Source organism: Erythrolamprus reginae, chromosome 1, assembly GCF_031021105.1.
Source record: "Erythrolamprus reginae isolate rEryReg1 chromosome 1, rEryReg1.hap1, whole genome shotgun sequence".
Taxonomy (NCBI): Eukaryota; Metazoa; Chordata; class Lepidosauria; order Squamata; family Dipsadidae; genus Erythrolamprus; species Erythrolamprus reginae.
The window spans coordinates 302,672,695-302,695,765 of NC_091950.1; the positions used below are offsets into that span (position 1 = coordinate 302,672,695).

General features: G+C 42.3%; 2 protein-coding genes across 6 annotated transcripts in view; one reads left to right on the plus strand and one right to left on the minus strand.

Moving 5' to 3' along the window:
- LOC139157052 (uncharacterized) overlaps window positions 1-23,071 on the minus strand; it is a 288,628-nt gene that overhangs the window by 130,254 nt on the left and 135,303 nt on the right. The gene's annotated exons all lie outside the window — the stretch shown is intronic.
- DSE (dermatan sulfate epimerase) overlaps window positions 7,613-23,071 on the plus strand; it is a 39,760-nt gene continuing 24,301 nt past the window's right edge. Inside the window, exons 1-2 of one of the 5 annotated variants that reach the window (XM_070733385.1) lie at window positions 20,525-20,640; window positions 22,300-22,446. In XM_070733385.1, coding sequence (XP_070589486.1) covers window positions 22,419-22,446 — 28 coding nt within the window. In that variant the 5' untranslated portion in view covers window positions 20,525-20,640; window positions 22,300-22,418. Of the gene's footprint in view, window positions 8,585-20,524; window positions 20,641-20,988; window positions 21,016-22,299; window positions 22,447-23,071 lie in introns of those variants that run through there. The other 4 variants (XM_070733386.1, XM_070733384.1, XM_070733388.1 and 1 more) reach the window with 4 other exon arrangements.

A 23,071-nucleotide genomic window follows, 5' to 3' on the forward strand; every position in this document is an offset into this window, starting at 1 on the left:
CGGGTGGCTGTGGCCAACTGGGAAGGCATGGCCAGATTAAGCCCACTCACAAAACTGCTGGCATCTTTCCTCTTCGTACTATGTGGACTGGGCCGAAGCCATTTGGGTTTGATGTGTCCTTTTCACATTGGATAGACAGGTCCAAAGCCAGCCTGATGTTACCTCTTTGCATTGGGTAGACTGGTCGAAGTGACATGGGCTTACATTTTCTACAATGGACCCATGGGACAGATCCAACCATATCCTTGTGGACCTTGTGTTTGTACCTTATATAAGTATGAGGGGTATGTACGTATGTACATGCATTTATAACACCATTCTTGGATTATTAAAGTCTGTGTTGAAGTATTAAATGTTGCCACCTTCCTTCCTCCTTCCCTCCCTCCCTTACTGATGGTTTATTGCCTGCAATCATTTTAATACATATTTTATTTTTTTCCTTAAAATATTATATTACTGTACAGTGATACCTTGTCTTACAAACTTAATTGGTTCCGGGATGAGGTTCTTAAGGTGAAAAGTTTGTAAGACGAAACAATGTTTCCCATAGGAATCAATGGAAAAGTGATTAATGCGTGCAAGCCCAAAATTCACCCCTTTTGCCAGCCAAAGCGCCCGTTTTTGCACTGCTGGGATTCCCCTGAGACTCCCCTCCATGGGAAACCCCACCTCTGGACTTCTGTGTTTTTGTGATGCGGCAAGGGGAATCCCAGCAGGAGAATCCCAGCATTGCAAATACGAGTGCTCCACTGGCAACGGAAGTCCAGAGGTGGGGTTTCCCAGCGAGGGGAGCATCAGTGAAATCACAGCATCGCAAAAACACCAACATCCTCAAAACCCCACATCCGGACTTCTGTGTTTTTGCGATGCTGCGATTTCACTGAGGCTCCCCTCGCTGGGAAACCCCACCTCCGGACTTACGTTGACAGCGAAGCACCCGTTTTTGCACTCCTGGGATTCCCCTGCAACATCACAAAAACATGGAAGTCCAGAGGTGGGGTTTCCCATGGAGGGGAGCTTCAGGGGCATCCCAGCAGCGCAAAACCGGGTGCTTCACTGGCAACGGAAGTCCGGAGGCAGGGCATCCCAGCAGCGGCGGTAGATTTGTAAGGTGAAAATAGTTTGTAAGAAGAGGCAAAAAAATCTTAAACCCTGGGTTTGTATCTCGAAAAGTTTGTATGACGAGGCATTTGTAAGATGAGGTATCACTGTACTTTGGAACTTCTCAGAATGAGGCAGTATATAGACTATTAATATTAAAAATGCATGCATGTATAAGATATAAAGCAGCCAATCAGAACTACACTCTATATCAGGGTGGGTTCTAACTTACCTCGCTGCGGGTTTGCTTCCTCGGCGCTGCTTAGCTGTGCCTCATGGGCACACTTATGCTTTGCATGCACACATGCATAGTAGCAAAAATCCCACCCCTCCCTAAAAAGTCAAAAACAAGATGCTGATTCATGCGCAGTGCTGGAAACTCGGTTTTTGCATGCTCAGAAGAAAAAAACCTGGGGGAAAATGTGCCCTCCAAAAGTTGAAAAACAATTTCCCTAATAAGATTTTTAAAAGAAGGCAGCATCTACGGACCAGCACCGACTAAAGCAATTCCGTGACTTCATTGTGATGTCACCAGTGGGTCACTACTGGTTCGGGCAAACCAGTCTGAACAGTGGGAGGAACACACTTCTGCTCTCTATGTAATTGAAGAGTGTATTATACTGTACACCAACCTCCTCTTCCTTCATCAAAAATAGCATGATTATTGCAAAATCATGCAGAGAGTTGCCTGTCTGATCACATTACAATACTGATCCCTGCACTCCAGGGATGCACTAGATTGGCATTAGAATACCTTGTGCAGGCAAAGATCATTATGGATAAAAGCTAGTCTAAGAATGGAGAACATACAGATAGGCATGCTGTGGAAAATATGGCTTCAATAGTTCCCCTTAAAAGCATTCCAAGGTTTTTATAAATAATTAACATTGGGTTTCTACAGTAATGCAAAACAAAAAGATGAGGCAGGAAATAGCAGCAGCTTGCCAGGTGGCAGTGGAAATTGGTTCTTGCAACCTGGCAAAAGGCTGTTTCCTGCCCCATCTTTTGTTTTGCATTATAAATCCTATGTTATTCATTAAAACAATGTTGGTTTATATGCTTCATTATTACAAGATTTGGCAAACAGAGCAAAACAAGTAGTGCACAGTGAAAATACCGAAGCGCAATCACATGAGTTCCCAGCTTTAAAATAACAAATTTTTTAAAAAGGAATAATACATATTTTCAAATGTAAAACATTCTACATTCTCAAAAAATAGCAGCATTTTATCTATTTTTTGATAATCTAAATGAAGCAAAAAGTATTGTTTATAAAATCAAGTTATAGTTAATATCCCTTAAGAACTCATAGAGTACATGACAATTACAGAATTTCCATGCTTATTAACATTTGACATAAAGTTTATTCCTCCCACCAATATACAAACATATGAAACATTCATGACATTCAGCAATATTTCTCGACAGCAGATTTTATTTATTTATTTATTTATTTATTGATTGATTGATTGATTGATTGATTGATTGATTGTTAGAGTTGGAAGGGACCATGCAGGTCATCAAGTCCAACCCCCTGCCTAAGCAGGAACCCTATAGCATCCCAGCCAAATGGCAGTCCAATTTCCTCTTAAAAATGTCCATAGTTTTGGAGTTCACAACATCCGCTGGTAGGTTGTTCCACTGGTTGATCGTTCTGACCGTCAGGAAGTTCTTCCTTATTTCCAGGTTGAATCTCTCCTTGGTCAGCTTCCAGCCGTTGTTACTCGTCCGGCCCTCCGGTGCCCTGGAGAATAAAGTGATCCCCTCCTCTCTGTGGTAACCCCTCGTATACTTGTAGACTGCTATCATGTCTGCTCTGGCCCTCCTTTTCTCTAGGCTATCCATGCCCAGTTCCCTCAGTCTCTCTTCGTAAGTCTTGGATGAATTCTAGCTATGTCAGTCAAAGCTGTTGCACAATTATTCTTTTTCTCTTCAATTAATTTCCTCTGTAATAAAAAATAAGAAGTAATGCTGGGGGGGAAATGAAAACCATGATGATGATATGCAATCAAATTAGTGTGAACTCTTAGTGACCATATAGATATTTTGCCAGACCATCTGTCCCCAAATCTGGCTTTGCAGATCTTTCAACAGGAGGATACCCATACTCTTGGCATAAATTCCTAGTGTTTACCCATCCCTCCCACAGCCAACTTCTCACCCATCCTGATGAGGCAGCATAACATGGCTTGAGGGGAATGGAGAAAGATAGGTGGTTTATTTATTTATTTGATTTATATCTCATGAAGGTGATTCTTGAAGACATACAAGGTTAAAACAACACTTAACCCTCTAGCCATTATAAATTAAAGTGAAGTCTTAATTGGATGATAAAATGGATAATAAAAATGATCTAACATGGATAACAAAAGAGATAAAAAAGAATTATAAATGGCAAGTAAAGTTCAACAGATCAATCAAATTGCTGTTTTTCTTTTTTGGTGATAATTGGATCTGCTGATGTTCTTCAAGAATTAAGCAGAAATTGAAACATGTTACTGCTTATATCAGATGTGCTATTTTGATAGCTCCTAAATGAGGATGGGGAAGCTGAACTATTGCAGAGACTTACTTGCAGTGATATTTATTTAAAGATAGAATAGAAGATATAATCTTTATTGGCCAAGTAATATTGGACACACAAGGAATTTGACTTTGGTGCATATGCTCTCAATGTACATAAAAGAAAATATACATTTGTCAAGAATTATGATATACAATACTTAAAGATTGTCATAGGGGTCAAATAAGCAATGAGGAAACAGTCAATATTAATAAAAATCTTAAGGATGCAAGCAACAAGTTACAGTCATACAGTCCTAAGTGGGAAGAAATGGGTGATAGGAATGATGAGAAAAAAGTAGTAGTAATAGTAGTGCAGACTTAGTAAATAGTTTGATATGCTCTGTCCTACACATTGGGAAGAAGAATCTGAACTCCAAATACGAACTGAATAATCAAATTATCACAGATAATCCCCACTCGGTTAAAGACCTTGGTATACTAATAACAAAAGATTTAAGTGCCAAAGCCCACTTCAACAATATAGCCAAGAAGGCTTCAAGAGTTGTAAACCTAATCCTACCTAGCTTCTGCTCTGGCAATCTCACACTACTTACCAGAGCTTACAAAACTTTTGCCAGACCCATCCTCGAATACAGCTCATCTGTTTGGAACCCATATCACATCTCAGACATTAACACCCTTGAAAATGTCCAAAGATACTTCACCAGAAGAGCCCTTCACTCTTCCACTCAAAATAGAATACCTATGAGACTAGACTTTCAATCCTGGGCCTAGAAAGTTTAGAACTAAGACGCCTTAAACAAGATCTAAGTATTGCCCACAAGATCATATGCTGCAACGTCCTGCCTGTCTGCGACTACTTTAGCTTCAACCACAACAACACAAGAGCACACAACAGATTTAAACTTAATATTAACCGCTCCAAACTTGACTGTAAAAAATATGACTTCAGTAACCGAGAAGTGTGGAACTCATTACCGGACTTCATAGTGTCATCCCCAAACCCCCAACACTTTACCTTTAGATTATCTACGGTTGACCTATCCAGATTCCTAAGAGGTCAGTAAGGGACGAGTACAAGTGCACTAGAGTGCCTTCCGTCCCCTGTCCTATTGCCTCTCCTATATCTCCTATGCCTTTCTTCTATTCCTATATCTCTTCTTCAATTCTTTCCTTGATATGTTCTATTACTATATCTTCTTTTCTATTATTTCTTAGATATATTTTACTATGAGTATCTCCTCTATAACCTTCATCATGTATTTTACTATGTGTATACAGATATATACCCACTAACAACACAAGAGCACACAACAGATTTAAACTTAATATTAACCGCTCCAAACTTGACTGTAAAAAATATGACTTCAGTAACCGAGAAGTGTGGAACTCATTACCGGACTTCATAGTGTCATCCCCAAACCCCCAACACTTTACTCTTAGATTATCTACGGTTGACCTATCCAGATTCCTAAGAGGTCAGTAAGGGGCGAGTACAAGTGCACTAGAGTGCCTTCCATCCCCTGTCCTATTGCCTCTCCTATATCTCCTATACCTTTCTTCTATTCCTATATCTCTTCTTCTATTCTTTCCTTGATATGTTCTATTACTATATCTTCTTTTCTATTATTTCTTAGATATATTTTACTATGAGTATCTCCTCTATAACCTTCATCATGTATTTTACTATGTGTATACAGACATATACCCACTAACAACACAAGAGCACACAACAGATTTAAACTTAATATTAACCGCTCCAAACTTGACTGTAAAAAATATGACTTCAGTAACCGAGAAGTGTGGAACTCATTACCGGACTTCATAGTGTCATCCCCAAACCCCCAACACTTTACTCTTAGATTATCTATGGTTGACCTATCCAGATTCCTAAGAGGTCAGTAAGGGGCGAGTACAAGTGCACTAGAGTGCCTTCCATCCCCTGTCCTATTGCCTCTCCTATATCTCCTATACCTTTCTTCTATTCCTATATCTCTTCTTCTATTCTTTCCTTGATATGTTCTATTACTATATCTTCTTTTCTATTATTTCTTAGATATATTTTACTATGAGTATCTCCTCTATAACCTTCATCATGTATTTTACTATGTGTATATAGATATATACCCACTAAAATCCTCATTGTGTATTGGACAAAATAAATAAATAAAAATAAATAAAGGGTTGAGAGAATTATTTGTTTAGCAGAGTGGTGGTGTTTGGGAAACAAAACTGTTCTTGTGTCTAGTTGTCTTTGTGTGCAGTGCTTTGTAGTGATGCCCTGAGGGTAGGAGTTAAAACAGTCTATGTCCAGGATGTGAGGGGCCAGTAAATATTTTCACAGCCCTCTTTTTGACTGTTCTCAGGTCCTCAATGGAAAGCAGGTTGGCAGCAATTATTTTTTCTGCAGTTCTGATTATCCTCTGAAGTCTGTGACAGTCTTGTTAGGTTGCAGAACCAAACCAGACAATTATAGAGGTGCAAATGACAGACTCAATTATTACTCTCCTTATTCCTCTCATTTATTTTTATCCTGCCTTGATTATTATTATTTATAAACACAAGGCAGTAAACATACCTAATACTTCTTTCTCCTCCTAATTTCCCTACAACAACTATCTTGGGGTGTGGCGGTGGCTTGGGATGAGCAAGAGAACTGGCTTTCATGACTAAGACAGAATTTGAACTCAGAGCTTCATGCTTTCTTTGCCTGATGCCTTAACCCCTAGACCAAATTGGCTCTCATATACTAACAACCAGATTAGTTAAAAATATAGGATGAAATATCGTTGAATATATTTTTAAGAAAAGAAACAGAGGATTGCAAACAGCTGAGGTAAACATCTTCCTCTGTTTGACATCATCGGGGACCAGGCATGGAGATAGGATCTCACCACAGACTCTGTATATTTTTATTTGCTGTTGCTACAATTTGAGCTCAATGGACTCCAAATCAGTCATTTCTTCAGAAATGTGGACTCATCTGCTGGGGAATGAATATCTAGGCAGGAGGTATCATTTCAGCTTCCTTGAAAAGCCCCATTGCTGGCCAATGTTAAAAGGAATCACTAAATAGTAAGAATATGTGACTTTTCTTGTATTGCTGTGTTGGTCTTTTACTGTGTTTACTCTTAGCCCATTACGTAAATGCTGAATGACTTGTTTCCTATTTTCTTTCCAAGCTCTTGTAAATGTGTGTCATATTTAGACAGTAAACTAGAGACCTTTTTTCTGCATTATTATCTGGGAGCCTTTCAGGCTGAGAGAAACCTGTACACTTTAAATAAAAAGAAAAGCACCATCTTGATGGGTTACTGAGTTTATAACCAGATTTATTTTCAAAGGGATTTGGCTCATTGGATGGAATCTCTGCTACAGTCTGGAGAATTCAGGAGTGCAAATAGGAAAATGAAGTGGCCATCCCCTCTGTCAGCCATAGACTGAGCATCAACAAGCAAAATTCTCTCTCAGTGTAGTACAAGTAGTCCTTGACTTACAATGGAGCCCTAAATTTGTATGCCGCTCAGAGTCTTCGGAGAGGGGCGGCATACAAATCTAATAAATGATAATGATAATGATAATGATGATAATGATAATGATGATAATGATAATTATCATTAGATAATGATAATGATAATGATAATGATAAAAAGTGGTCGAAAATGAGCAAGCAAAACTATTGTGGGACTTCCGACTTCCGACTGACCGAATTCTGAAGCATAACACATCAGACATCCTGATTGTGGAGAAAAAGAAAGTATGGATCATCAACATCACAATCCCAGGAGACAGCAGAATTGAGGAGAAGCAGCTAGAGAAATTAGTGAAATACGAAGATCTAAAAAACGAGCTGCAACGATTCTGGCATAAGCCAGTGAAAGTGGTCCCAGTGGTACTTGGCACGCTGGGCGCAGTAAAATCAAGCTGTGATCGCTCCTTGAGTGGAGGAAAAATGGGATGCAGTTAAACGGGAAAAGTAAACGAAGAAGCTGATTCCTTAAAGACCCAGCCAACACCATTTTTTCAATTGTTGGTATACCACTGAAGTGACTAGTTGGTTGTCACCAACGTTTAACCATTGGAAGGGGTCCGGGGAGCGAAAGGATTAGCCCTGAATACACAGGGAAGAAACTAGTGGCGGTTTGTTTTAATGTTTTAGGCAACTTCGTCTCTTTCGTCGTCGTCGTCGTTCCCACTTTGGTACCCAAAAGGACGAGCAAAGGAGAAAAAAAAAAGTTAAGTGCAACCGCGGCTGTTTCATGCGAGAACTTCACCACCCAGCGACCAAGATCCAAAGAGACCGGGATTTAAGGGAAAATGAGACCCTGGAAAGGAGAGGGGAGAAGGAGGAGACTCAGCTGAGGCCGGAGAGAGCAGGGCCGGGAGAAAGGATTACTTTCCACAGATGCGTCGCTTCTTCTTAGCCTGAGGAGGAGCGGCCAGCCTTGTTACAAAAAGTTTTTTAATTTTTTTTATTTTTGGTTTTCCCTCTGGAAGAAGCCTTGCGGGCGGGAGCTGGGCCTCGTCCTCTGCCACTTTGGCGGGAAAAAGAACTTCGCAGGCGCCTGAGACTCCAGCCAGCCTTAAAGCGAAATCCGCCGGGGGGGCCATTGGGAGAGAGGTGGGACTTTAAGGGGCTCTTCTCCCCGCCCCCCCCCCCCTTTGCCCTCTTCTCTCCCCGTTCTCCGGTGACGTTGCGATCTCCTCCCTCTGGCGGAGCTCAGGCGCCCTGCGATCGGCGCGGCCCGGGCGGCTTCCATCCATCCGTCCATCCATCCGGCTGTCTGTCCCTCCGGCCAATCTAGCCGGGTCGAGCATCCGTCGCGGACCGGCCGAGTAGAAGTTTGCCCGAAGCGAGGGGTAGAGTAGCGATCGTCCTTTCACTCCGGTGGCTCAGCCTTCTTGCCGCCGTGGAGTGAGAAAGGCTGCGCCGGGAGCAGGCTGTGAAAGAGGGAAGGTAAGAAGACGCGGCCGTTCCTTCCACCGTCCACCCACGGGCGGACCGTTACCAGAAGTCTTTTTCTTGGCCCAGACTTGTCCCATACTCAGCAATGGGGCGGGTGGGGGAGTTCGTAAGATGGGGGAGGCAAAGGAGACTTGCAATTGGCCAGGGACTCCCCCCCCCCCCCCCAATTACCAACTGAGTAGATTGCGAATCTATTCCGAAGTTAGAAAATAGTTGTTATAACCAGCGCTCCAGACACTGGAGTTACAATCCTGTGCAGTCCAAAGTATTTCCAGACTCAAAACACTGTCGGACTGATTCCTATCATGTGAGTTGGACTACAGTTCCCATAACACCCAGATCGGTGTGGCCAAAAAAAAGAAGCCAATCTTGGCAAACATGTTTTGAGACCTGCGGAGTAGCTTCCCTGTGTTACTGGCCTGCGTCTTTATTTCTAAGCGCATAGAATTTAATCGACTATTTGGATTTAGAAAGAATGCCTCTGATGGCTTTCTGGATTCTTCACTGGGATCTCCAGCGAAGTACAAAGCCCAAAAAACAAGGCTAGTAATTTAGGGAAAAGTTTGGAAAAGTTGAAGTGGAAAGGTTAATGTGGTTTTTTTGGAAGTGAAATTGTCCCTAAGGACATCCCTGCTGTGTGAGTTTTGCAGACTTTCTCCCTGCGGCAGACGTTTAGGAACATTATTCTTTGAACACTGATTCAAGAAATAAGTGTCATTGAGTAACTATGACTCAGGCCTCTAGTAAATATATACTTAGATGGAAGCTAAGCATATGAATAGCCTTGCCTTATTTTTGTTATGTGTAAAGTTTATTAAAATGGGATTGACCACAAAAATAAACTGAAATTGTATAGAACCAGGACAGTGGGAAAAAAACCTCCACTGAACTCACTTTTAATTAACTTTTGTGCCCTCTAAATTGTTTTATAAATGGTTCTGAATGTACTATAGTTGTATTTTAGACGAATTCACACAGCCAATTCCTACACATGGGTCCTTGAAAATGACTGTTGATAAGAGGGTAATATTTACAATGTACAGAAACAGATAATATATTTTTAAAAATCTGATATCAATATGATTTTAAGCTGTTATGGAAATAGCCAACATCTACAATGTACTTAGAGCTCATCCCCTTGTCCTGAATAGTTTGCTATCCTAGTTTTGGAATTATCAGGTACAAAATTAGAAATACTATAGCTTAAAAATGTAGCAATCCATTACTATCATCCTTTACGAAACACAATTTATCCAATGAAAGCAGATAAATCTGCCTAAGTTAAACTGAAGAGAAAGTTAAGACTACAATCTTTATTGGGGAATAAAGTGCATTAAATTAAAGAATTGTGCTTTCTTTCTTTTTTTAAAGCAGGGTCAGTGGGCAATATTTTGATATCTAAACTCTGCTATCAATATATTCTTCAATGCAGTACATAATTTCACATCATGGGATATAAAGTTTGGAAATGACATTAGAAATAATTTGGTCCAACCCCTTGCCCAATGCCGGAATCATCCTACAGCATCCCAAAAGGCAGCCTTCTAGCCTGTATTTAAACATCTTTAGTGAATAGAGATCCACATCTAAGGCAGTCTCTTCCACTTTTGAACAGCTTTTACTGTGAGGAATCTTTTCGTAATGTCCAATCAAAATCAGTTTCCTTGTAATTTAATCCCATCAATTCTTGCTTCTGGATCAGTTTCTGCCCTGTCTTTTATACCAGTGATTTTCAACCTTTTTTGAGCCGCGGCACATTTTTTACATTTACGAAACCCTGGGGCACATTGAGCCGGGGGGGGCGGGGGGGGCTAAAAAAAGTTTGGACAAAAAAATTCTCTATCTTCCTCCCCTTCGCTCTATTTCTTTCTCCCTCCCTCTTTCTCTCCCTTCCTTCCTCTTTCTTTCTCCATCCTTCTTTCTTTCTCTTCCTCCCTTCCTCTTTTTGCTCTCTTTCTCTCTCCCTCCCTACCTCCCTCTGTCTTTCTCTCTCTCTCCTTCCCTCCCTCTCTTTCTCTCTCTTTCTCTCCCTCTTTCTTTCTCTTGTTCTCTCTCTCTCTCTCTCTCTCTTGCTTTCTTTCTCTCTTGTTCTCTTTCTCTCTTGCTTTCTTTCTCTCTTTCTTTCCCCCTTGCTCTCTTGCTTTCTTTCTCTCTTGTTCTCTTTCTCTCTTGCTTTCTCTCTCTCTTGCTTTCTTTCTCTCTTGTTCTCTTTCTCTCTTGCTTGCTTTCTTTCTCTCTTGTTCTCTTTCTCTCTTGCTTTCTTTCTCTCTTGCTTTCTTTCTCTCTTGTTCTCTTTCTCTCTTGCTTTCTTTCTCTCTTGCTTTCTTTCTCTCTTGTTCTCTTTCTCTCTTGCTTTCTTTCTCTCTTGTTCTCTTTCTCTCTTGCTTTCTTTCTCTCTTGTTCTCTTTCTCTCTTGCTTTCTTTCTCTCTTGCTTTCTTTCTCTCTTGCTTTCTTTCTCTCTTGTTCTCTTTCTCTCTTGCTTTCTTTCTCTCTTGCTTTCTCTCTCTCTTGCTTTCTTTCTCTCTGAGCTTCGCGGCACACCTGACCATGTCTCACGGCACACTAGTGTGCCACGGCACACTGGTTGAAAAACACTGTTTTATACAACCAATTAGTTTATTGAAGACGGCTATCATTTCCTTCCACAGGCTTTTCTTCTATAGGATCTAACCTACACTAGTGGCTCTAACTATAACATGTAAGTTATTTTCTGAGGTATCATCTTGGCTAGTAAAGGAAAATAGGTCCGTCCTTTCCCCCCTATTATTTAACATCTACATGAAGCCGTTGGGCAAGATCATCCATTGGCATGGGGTGAGGTATCACCAGTACGCTGACGATACCCAGTTATATATCTCCACCCCATGCCAATTTAGTGAAGCGGTGGATGTCATGTGCCAGTGCCTAGAGGCTGTGAGAGTCTGGATGGGGGCCAAAAGCTCAAGCTCAACCCAGACAAGACCGAGTGGCTGTGGGCATTTCCTCCTAAGGACTATTCACTCTGTGCAACCATCGTCCTGGGGGAAGAAACCTTAACCCCCTCAGATAGGGTCTGCAACTTGGGTGTCCTCCTGGATCCACAGCTGAACCTTGAACATCATCTCTCGGCTGTGGCCAGGTACTACTCATTGAGTAGTACTGTATATTGCAGTATAGAATTGTGGGAATTCTACAATTCTACAAAAGAAGGACTCCCGTGACAAAGACTTGCACAAATAAAGCTTCTATTACTTATTTTAAACTTATTCCTAACAATCTTGAGCCCTTGAGCTTATCTTTGATGGATCTTTGCAGTCTGCTTGCTAAACAACTTTGCTTCACAGGAAGATAAATAAAATTTGTTTAAGACCCAAGTACCACACAACGGGTGAGCTCTCATTCCTACCCCTGCTCCTGCCCACCTAGCAGTTAGAACAATGCAAATGCGAGTAGTATCACTTCATTGGGAAGGTATCACTTCATTGGGAAGGTAACCATGTACCTTGGCATACAGTCATTCCAGCCATATATGGAAATATCTTCAGACAACACTGACTTCCTCGGCTAAGAAAGAGATGAACATTGCCCCCTTAAAATCAGACATGACCAGAGAAGAAATCTATCTCTTTATATAGAGTTATAAATCCAAGTATAGAAATATGTAGTGGATTTATTGGGAATTATGCCTGAGTATAGTGCATAGATATGGGTTATACATTACATTTGGATGAGATATAAATTTCCTCTGAAAAATAATGCTCCATCTATTGGCTCCATACGTATAAGCATATACATATGACAAATGAATTAGTACCTTTTCAATTGGGAAGTCAGCAAAAGAAATGAAAATGCAATTTTTTTAAAAAAAAGAACAGTGTTCTTTTACTTTAAAAAAAATTGAGCTACTGCATAGAGTGGAAAAGGATCAAAATTAAATAAAACTATTACAGGGTCAGCGTAGTTTATATACTTCATTTATATAATATACACTGCTCAAAAAAATAAAGGGAACACTTAAACAACACAATATAACTTCAAGTAAATCAAACCTCTCTGAAATCAAACTGTCCACTTAGGAAGCAACACTGATTGACAATCAATTTCACATGCTGTTGTGCACATTCAACTTTGTACAGAACAAAGTATTCAATGAGAATATTTCATTCATTCAGATCTAGGATGTGTTATTTGAGTGTTCCAACCAAGGATTACTTTTGCTATATTGAATTTAATTCAAGGGAAACATGTCTTAAACATCTGCTTTGCCAGTGAAGGAATATTTACATTCCAAAAACTTATCACCACATAGCATTCCCACATTATCAGCTAAATCAAATTTCTCAGGCTCTAATACTTTTTTTGTTACTTTTCCCAAGCTTATCTACTATAAAAGAGAAGGGAACCCAATAATATTGTTGCTGCTTTCATATTTTTTCTGCCTTTTCTCCCCCTCCATGGCAATGATGCCATTCATCCTGCTTAGAGTTCAAGATATACTTGCCAAAGCTCCATATCTTTATTTTAAACTTCTGTTCTCCCTTGTAATTTGCAGTGTGATACAAAAGAATTCAATTGTGTTTTAAGTCCTGAATATAAGACCTGGCACCCTTTTATCTACTCCACTTTTTCCTCTGCCCACCAATCAGTTGGTATTTAAATCCTTTGTGGTCTTGTGTGCATTTTTCTCCTTTTTGGCATTACTGAAATCTGCAATGAAACTAACCAAGTGCTTGAATGCTGAAATCTTGCACATGAAATCATTCACTGGTATAAATATGAGATCTACCCTGTTCTCCCCTGTGCATTGGTGAAAGAAGCCTATGGTTGATTGCATCATGATAGTAATTTTTATAGCAAAAGTCTATACTAGTCTACAGAGAGGGGCGGCATACAAATCTAATAAATTAAATTAAATTAAATTAAATTCTATTCTGCTATAATATTAGGTAAATTTGACAATCATTATCTGGATATAACAGCAGTTTGGCAGTTCAAGTCCCACCAGCTCAAGGTTGACTCCAATGTAAGTAAAATTAGGGTCCAGATTTGGGGGGCAATATGCTGACTCTGTAAAACCACTTAGAAAGGGTTGTAAAAGCCCTGTGAAGCTTTTCATAAGTCTAAGTGCAATTGCTAAGTGCTATAAAATATCAGGAGTAATAAAATATGTAGCAAACGATGTCAGCACAGCTATTGGTGCTGCTATGTGAATGGGCAGGATATGAAGATTAAGGTCTGTGTAACAATTGTAACCATACTCATGACCAGCGATAGTAGAGCCTGCCCCATAAACACCGTAGAAAATAAAAAGTGATACAGTGGTACCTCTACCTAAGAACACCTCTACTTAAGAACTTTTCTAGATAAGAACCGGGTGTTCCAAGATTTTTTTGCCTCTTCTTAAGAACCGTTTTCTACTTAAGAACCCGAGCCCGGAAAAAATTCCCAGGAAATTTGAGAGTGGCACGAAGGCCCGGCCAGTTTCCTGCCATTCCCCCTTTAATCCTGGCCATCTCAGACTTTTCTGGACTGCCAGAGGAGCCTTTCGGTGGTGCTTAAGGAGGTTTTGGCAGTCCAGAGCGAACAAAGTATTCTCTTGCCTCCCGGAGCGTCTAGGTGTGGAAAGGCAAAAGGAGGCACTTTGCCCTGGCATCAGCTAAAGCAAGGAATCACTACAGTGAAGGAAAGGTGCCAGCTACAAAGCAAGCGAGAGGAGAGGGGAACCCGTCAGCATGGGAAGGAAGAGGAAGCAGTTAGTAGCAGCAGCAGCAGCAGTTGCCTTTCGGTCAAAGGAGTGGGAGGTTCCCCCCCTCTCACCCGCCTGGATTTCTCTTTCTGGCACAGTGTATGGGAGGCAACCTCATGCCGGGTTTTGGGAGGCGCGTGCTCCTCCTCGCCACCTCAGAGTTCTTCTTTTTTTTTTAAGCCTTAAAGTTTTGGATTTTTTGGATTCCCCTCACCTCACCTTCTTCCTTCGGCAATGACTGTCCTCCTCCTCTTCTTCCTCCTCCTCCTCCCACCCAAATTCTGAGCTTTTATTTCTTTCCTAATGGGTTTGCACTCATTATTTGCTTTTAGATTGATTCCTATGGGAAAAATTGCTTCTTCTTACAAACTTTTCTACTTAAGAACCTGGTCACGGAACGAATTAAGTTCTTAGTACCACTGTACAGGTAATCCACAATTTTCAAAGTTAGCAACTCTGTGATTTACTTAACAACCACAGTTATTCACTTTGCAACTGTGGTAAAAGGTCATAAAATCAGGTACTAATTTAATCGCCTTGCTTAGCAATCCCACTTACAGTCATACGTTGACTACCTGTATAGCAATGTTGGACATTCATACCTCATGGATCATAACATTTCCCTTAGTCATCTCTAACAGTATGGTATGTCAATAATGCTTTAACAGTATTACCAGTCAGTAAAATGTAGCAGCAAATATTATTCAAATTGTCACATTAATTCTCCTTGCACAAATTGCCTCTATGGTATCCTGGGTATAAGGCTTTTATTTGAAAGCCAGAGTGGTCTGGAAAATGGATTACAATCCTGTTCTGCAGATTATTCCTCCATGGAAAAAAAAAAAGGTCCATAAATCTGCAGACTGAAAGACTGAAGCTAAGCAGCAATATTAAACTATCTAGTAGCTCAGTGAAAAAGGAAACTTAAGAGGAAACAGGAAATGACTGTTTGAAGCCATCTGGGGGAAAAGAAGATGTGTGGCTTCCAGAAGGCAAACATTTGGGTTTAAGTCAAGTTAAACAAAACAAAATATTAGATGGCTAATATGATTTAATCACACTGGCACAAGTAGGAGATGGGACTCTACAAATGTTCCCGGAATCAGACCCATTACATGTCCTCTTTACCTCCTACCTTGCTTGCTCTCTTCTCTATGAGTGCAGCAACATATTGTATGTACTGAATAGAGAATTAGTTCATTGGTGAGATCTATAATTCTTCCCAAGAATTCAATATGGTGTTGATTAATTATATACCATAAAGTCAATTTTTACTAGAGGACACATAGATTCTGGGGAGGCGAAGTGTCCCCGTTTCCAGAAATCCTAGATTCGGCGGTGTTCGTGGCGGAGGCGAGCTGTTTGGCCATGAACACGCCTGGAGTCGGGTTGGCGGAGACACGGAGGAATGGCGGCCGCTATTTACAACTGAGCCGCGCTGCCGAGAGTGAGTCGGGTGAGTCGGAGAAGGGAAGAGTGGAGGACCGTGACGGCCAGGGAGAGGGAGAGGGAGCAAACCAAGAAACAACTGGCTTGGACGTCCCAGACTCTGGGGGAAGCCTTTTTTGGAGGAGGTCTCCTGAAGCTGATGGTCCCCTGGAGGGGTCTCGAGTGTGCAAGGAAGGACAGCTGACGGGAGGAGAGAGCGTGCACCGAGAGGAAAGGAGAGAGGGGAGAAAGAGGGGCGACGTCTGAAATTGCCCTCCCCCCACTGCATGGACCCGAGACGCCAAGGAGCTGTATGGTGGGAGCACCCAGCGCCGGAGGGACTATGGAGGAATGAACTAGTGGGAGGAAGGAGAGGAAAGAAAGAGGAAGGAGGAAAGAGGAACTGAGACTGAGGCAGTGCCTGAAGCTCGCCCCACTGAGCCCACATGGAGTTTCTATTAAGACCTCATAAGACTGCAGAGGGTCTGGAGACCTGGAAGCATTGTAAGAGCAGAGGAGAGGAAGTGACTGAGAACCCAGAGAAAGACCTGAGAGTGCCAGCCAGTGGCAGTGGCTGGCACCAAAAAACTTAACAACAATATGCCAAGATTTCTCCCTCAACAACATTTTCCCCTGATCAATTCTTTTTCCCCCCAGAACTCACCTTTAAGAACTGGTGTCAGTATCGCTGGCTTGATGGATAGTTGATTTTTAATAATTTCCTATATTTTTAGCACTTTAGAACTTTGCACTTTACCAACTTTAATTAATAGCTAAGCTCTGATTTTATATTATATATTATTAACTATTAATCTATGAACTTTTTATTCCTATTTTATATTGTGATATATATTATTAGTATTTTAATTATTATTAATTTAATTCATTTTAATATCACTAGGGGGTTTTGTAATTAATGGATGATTGGGGTAAATATGGGACGAATGATTGATATGAATGTAATGGTTGGGGCGGGTGGGATTATGGTATGAATGTGATAAATGGAAGCAGTATGAATGATAGACTTGGCCCACCTGACGCCGGAGAGGCGGGAGGGGAGGGGGCACTAATCTCTGGGGTGACAGAGGGTCAGAATATTCCTGTGTTGCTGGGGAGAGGCAGATATGGCGGGGGCCGCGGAGTTAGCCGTTCCAGGGGAATGAGGGACCGTTGCTTAATAACAATCCCTTGTTCTGGCTCCGTGAGCCCAATCTTGGGTACTGGTGATGAGTGTAACTCTGGCCCTGGGTTCAGGTTGCTGCTGCTTAATGCCAGGTCGGTGGTAAATAAAGCTCTCCTCATCCGGGATCTGATCCTGGATGAGGAGGCCAACCTGGCATGTATTACTGAAACCTGGCTGGGCCCAGAGGGAGGTGTTCCTCTCTCTGAAATCTGCCCAGCTGGGTTTCAGATATGGCATCAACCTCGACCCCAGGGAAGGGGGGGAGGAGTGGCTATTATAGCCAGGGAGAGCCTTTGCCTACGTGGACTCATTGCTCCGGAAATTGCGGGTTGCGAGTCACTCTTGATGAAGTTGGACTTAGGGGTTCAGGTGGGCTTATTTCTCACGTACCTGCCTCCCAGCTGCGTGTCAAAAGCCCTGCCTGTGCTACTCGAGGAGGTAGCCGGGTTGGCGGTGGAGTTCCCCAGACTTATTGTCTTGGGGGACTTCAACCTGCCGTCACTCGGCGAAACCTCTGGGTTGGCACAGGAGTTCATGGCCACCATGACAGCCATGGACCTGACTCAAGTAGTACAGGGTCCGACTCATGAGGGGGGGCACGCACCCGACATGGTATTCCTTTCCGAGCAATTGAGTAATGGTCTGAGACTAAGGGGCTTAGAAGCAGTGCCTTTGTCATGGTCAGACCATTTTCTACTACGGCTTGACTTCCTGGCTCCAATCCTTCCCCGCAGGGAGGCGGAACCAATTAAGATGTTCCGCCCCAGACGCCTGATGGACCCAGAGGGCTTTCAGACGGCGCTTGGGGTTATCCCAGAGGCACTTGTCCACAGTTCGGCAGAGTCTCTTGCGAAAGCCTGGAACGAGGCTGCAGCAGAGGCTCTTGACCGGATTGCGCCTTTGCGACCTCTCCGTGGCGCTAGACCCCGTAGAGCTCCATGGTTCAACGAGGAGCTCCGGGAGTTGAAACGCCAGAAGAGACGTCTAGAGAAGCGATGGAGGAAGAGTAGGTCTGAATCTGATCGAACACTTGTAAGAGCTTTTATTAAGACTTACAAAGTGGCGCTCAAGGCGGCAAGATGCGCGTACCATGCCGCCTTGATTGCATCAGCGGAATCCCGCCCGGCCGCTCTGTTTAGGGTGACCCGCTCCCTTCTTAATCAGGGGGGAGTTGGGGAGCCCTTGCAGAGTAGTGCCGAGGACTTTAACACGTTTTTCGCTGATAAAGTCGCTCGGATTCGGGCCGACCTCGACTCCAATTGTAAAACAGAGTCGACTGACAACGAGTCAGTCGAGGTGACTGGGGCACGTACTTGTCCACCTGTCTGGGAAGAGTTTGATCTGGTGACACCTGATGAAGTGGACAAGGCCATTGGAGCTGTGAGTTCCGCCACCTGTTTACTGGATCCGTGTCCCTCCTGGTTGGTTTCGGCCAGCAGGGAGGTGACACGGAGCTGGGCCCAGGATATTACCAACGCTTCCTTGGGGAGGGGAGTTTTTCCATCACTCTATAAAGAAGCGCTTGTGCGCCCCCTCCTCAAGAAGCCCTCCCTGGACCCAGCTGGGCGTCCTCCTCGATCCACAGCTCACATTAGAACAACATCTCTCAGCTGTGGCGAGGGGGGCGTTTGCCCAGGTTCGCCTGGTGCACCAGTTGCGGCCCTATCTGGACCGGGACTCATTGCTCACAGTCACTCATGCCCTCATCACCTCGAGGTTCGACTACTGTAATGCTCTCTACATGGGGCTACCTTTGAAAAGTGTTCGGAAACTTCAGATCGTGCAAAATGCAGCTGCGAGAGCAGTCATGGGCTTACCTAGGTATGCCCATGTTTCTCCATCACTCCGCAGTCTGCATTGGCTGCCGATCAGTTTCCGGTCACAATTCAAAGTGTTGGTTATGACCTTTAAAGCCCTTCATGGCACTGGACCAGAATATCTCCGAGACCGCCTCCTGCCGCACGAATCCCAGCGACCAATTAGGTCCCATAGAGTGGGCCTTCTCCGGGTCCCGTCAACTAAGCAATGTCGGTTGGCGGGCCCCAGGGGAAGAGCCTTCTCTGTGGCGGCACCGGCCCTCTGGAACCAACTCCCCCCGGAGATTAGAACTGCCCCTACTCTTCCTGCCTTCCGTAAACTTCTTAAAACCCACCTTTGCCGTCAGGCATGGGGGAATTGAAACATCTCCCCCTGGGCACGTTTAATTTATATATGGTATGCTTGTGTGTGTGTCTGTTAGTATATGGGTTTTTTTAAATCTTTAAAATTTTAAATTGTTTGATTACTTATGATTTGTTTTTACATGTTGTGAGCCGCCCCGAGTCTTCGGAGAGGGGCGGCATACAAATCCAAGTAATAAAATAAATAAATAAATAAATAAACTGTCTCCTAATGAGAGATACTTACTGGCACTGTTACTGAGTCCCTCCACCTTATTTCTTTCTTTCTTTCTTTCTTTCTTTCTTTCTTTCTTTCTTTCTTTCTTTCTTTCTCATCTCCCTTCCTTTCCTTTCCATATCTCTGCTATCAATATTTTCTAATATTTATAAACTTCTTAACTTTATATCTTATGATGCTTTACACATTCACTATGAAATTAGGTACTATATTGAAGAGTGTATGTGGTGTTCAGGGAGCCATAGCACCTCTGGGGTAGGGACATGTGTCCTTTTATGGCAGCTCATTTAGGGCAGCTTTTAGGGCAGCTCGTTCACATTTGGTCCCCCATCTGTCACTCAATTCTCACCTGTGGCTCCTAGTAGCTATAGCGTGCACAGCGGCCACACCCTGGGCAACGGCTTTGACAGGCTGGCCAAAGCAGGCTAAGAATAGCCAATAGGTCATAGGCGAGATAGGGACTTGTCTATCCTGAGCAGGTGAAGCAGACTGAGCCAATGACACCTACCAGAATAGGTCAGCTGTCATGAAGGTGGTCTCTGCAAGCGATGTGGTACACTAAGAAGATGCCCTGGTCAATCACTAGGAGAAGGGAAACTGACTGCAAACCTCCACTGCCTTGTGGCTATATCCATTATTGGAAAAGGCTTCAGGAGTTAAACCTTGAGGCAAAATCCGGAACTGGAGTCCCAGAAGCAGTTCGTAACAGTGTACAGCCATGTTCTGATAACTCCTGCGACTTAGCAGGAACCAATCATACTGGATTATTTCAGAGACGTGGAAAGGGGAGATTTGCTGCTCGGGTAACAGTCTATCCTCCATACTAACCTACCAGGTTTTATCTAACGTGGTCTGCATGCCTGAATTCATCCTAGCAAGGGAAGGGACATTAATGCCAGCAGGATCTTTCTCAGGACAGTTGCCATTACCTGTATTGGTGACACTAGGTCAATTAGTGGATCCACTGTATTTTGTGTTGCCACTAGGGTCTCTCTCAAGGCATCAAATCTTCTAATAATATCCATTTGCTCCAAATCTGTCAAGGTACCAAATGTTTTGGTCAGGCTTCCCTCCAATGGGTCCTCTGTATCTGGACCAACAACTCCCAAGGGCATAGTCGATAAATACACTTGTGATTGTCTGGGGTTGAATTGACTCTTTTATTCTTTAAAGTGACAGTGCTCTCTGGGCTTGTTTGGCTTAGGAGTGGTCTGAGTTCCTCTGAGTGGAACACAGGCTTTGGGAAAATTGAAAAATGACGGAGAAAGGGTCTCATTCTAAACAGCATACTAGAGATTGTGGGCTGCCTAAAGGTAAGTAAAATTCGCTTGCAATCTCTCCTGGGTGGGAGCCATTCAGCCTTCTCCAGATCAATCAGCCTCCTTTCACAAGGGAGTAACTGACTTAGGGATAGGATGATTGCTTTTTTTGTTCTCCAGCGTCCTCTGTTTATACTATTATTTGATATTTGTAGGGTGATTTGCTTGGGTTGTAAATAATAGTTGCAGTTCGAATGCCTCCCTTCCTTGTCTGTGTGACCTCTAAGCGCCTTCTTCTCACCCTTAGCCACCTCCATGGTCTGCAGTCACTGCTCATCAAGTTGATTTTCAATGAACTTCACGAGGGCCTCTTTTAACGAATCAACCTTTGCTTTAACCGTGGTCAGCAGCTCAAAGATAGAGAATACGGTTTGTGCTGTTAGCAGGCTTTGTCTTGATAAGAAGTCAATTATACTCTTATTATTCAAGTTTGTCAAGTTTGGCTTCTCGGCCTTTTGGCTAAGATCAAGTGTAGTAGATAGCTCAGTAAAAAGTATATTTTGTAATAGGAAAAGAAAGAAAAACACTGGTAGAAGATTATAAGAAGGCAACATACAGAAGGCAGAGATATCTAGATTTCATAACAGAATTTCAGAGTGTTTAAACATTAAAGACATCATTCCCTCCAATAAACTTTGCCACCCTGTGGGACCAATGAAAAGTGCCTTTTCTGTCACAGCCCCCACCTCCTGGAACAACATCCCTCCCCACAGATAAGGACAACACCCTTTTTCCTAAGCTTCCAGAAAACTTTGAAAATCTGGCTTTGGTCCCAGACCAGGGATTGATGTTCATGTTCCTTGCCCTCTTTTTTTATTAATGTTGTTGTTTATTAGATCATATTTGTTTATATTGCCTATTTGATTTAATGTTTCTATGTTTTTCTGTAGTTATTATGCCACCCAGAATCAAGTGGAGTTGGACATAGGGGGCCTAAGGGGCGTACATAAGGGAACTAGAGTGCCTTCCGTCCCCTGTCCTGTAGTCTCTCCTATATCTCATATTTCTTCTCTACTATAGCCTCTATATTATTATTTATTATTTATTTGTAGATTTGTATGCCGCCCCTCTCCGCAGACTTCATTGTGTATTATTGTGTATTGGACAAAATAAATAAATTTTTAAAAAATACAATAAATTTAAATAAAATAAATAAGTCATAGCTGAGCTATAGGGACCAAAACAGTAATGTTCAAAGTGAACTGGATCATTTTTAGGGAAGTTGAGCGGGATAAAATGGGAGTCAGGAGACAACATTCACTATTGGGAATCAAATGAATTTATGCTCTAACCTTGCTTGCTTATGTTCTCCATTAAGCCCTGATAGTTTTCCCAGAATTATCTGTTGCCACTATTGCATCTAAAGAGAAGAAACTACATTGCAGCTTTATTAATGGTGCCTACTTGTTAAATTCCAAACATTGGAGCTTTTTGTACAAAGAAAAAAAGTAACATTTTCCTACCTTCTTTTACTGATGTGATGTCTTCTTATCTGAATATGGGAGGTGATATTATGGAGCAATACTACTCAGGGAAATGGGTAGTTCAAAAAATATGAAATATAAATAAATCACCACCACTTCTTGCAAAATATTTTCTAATTTTATTTCTGGAATACACAGTAGACAAGGCAGTATTATCTATTATTATCAGATACACAATAAAAGACTTGGAAGGGACTTTGGAGATCTTCTGATCCAATCCATTGTTCAAGCGGGAGACCCTCTCTCTTTCTGGACAAATGGCTGTCCAGTACCTGTTAAAAACCTCCAATGACGGGAATGTCCACAACTTCTGGAGGTAAGCCATTCCACTGGTAATTGTTCTTAGGATATTTATCATAAGTTCTAGGTTGGATCTCTCCTTGATAAGTTTCTATCTATTATTTCTTGTCTTGCCTTCAGATGCTTTGAAAATTAGATTGACTATTTTTTTCTCTCTCTTTTCTGTCTCTCACATATTGGAAAACTGCTATCATGTCACCCCTAGTCCTTCTCTTCCTTAGACTAGAAACACCCAGTTCCTGCAACTATTCATCATTTGTTTTAGCCTCCAGCTCTCTAAACATCTTTGGTGCTCTTCTCTGTACCCTTTCTAGAATCTCAATATCTTTTTTGTGCCCTGGTGACCAAAACTGGAAGCAAAATTCCACGAATGGTCTTACCAAAACAGTGCTAACACTTTTTAGCATTAGCATTATCATTTAGATTTATATACCACTTCACAGTGCTTTACAGCCCTCTCTGAGCGGTTTTACAGAGGGTAAGCATATTGCCCCCAACAACCTGGGTCCTCATTTTACTGACCTTGGAAGGTGAAAGGCTGAGTCAATCTTGAACCTACTGAGATTCGATCTGCCAAACTGCTGGTAGCTGGTGATCAGCAGAAGTAGCTTGCAGTACTGCATTCTAACCACTGCACCACC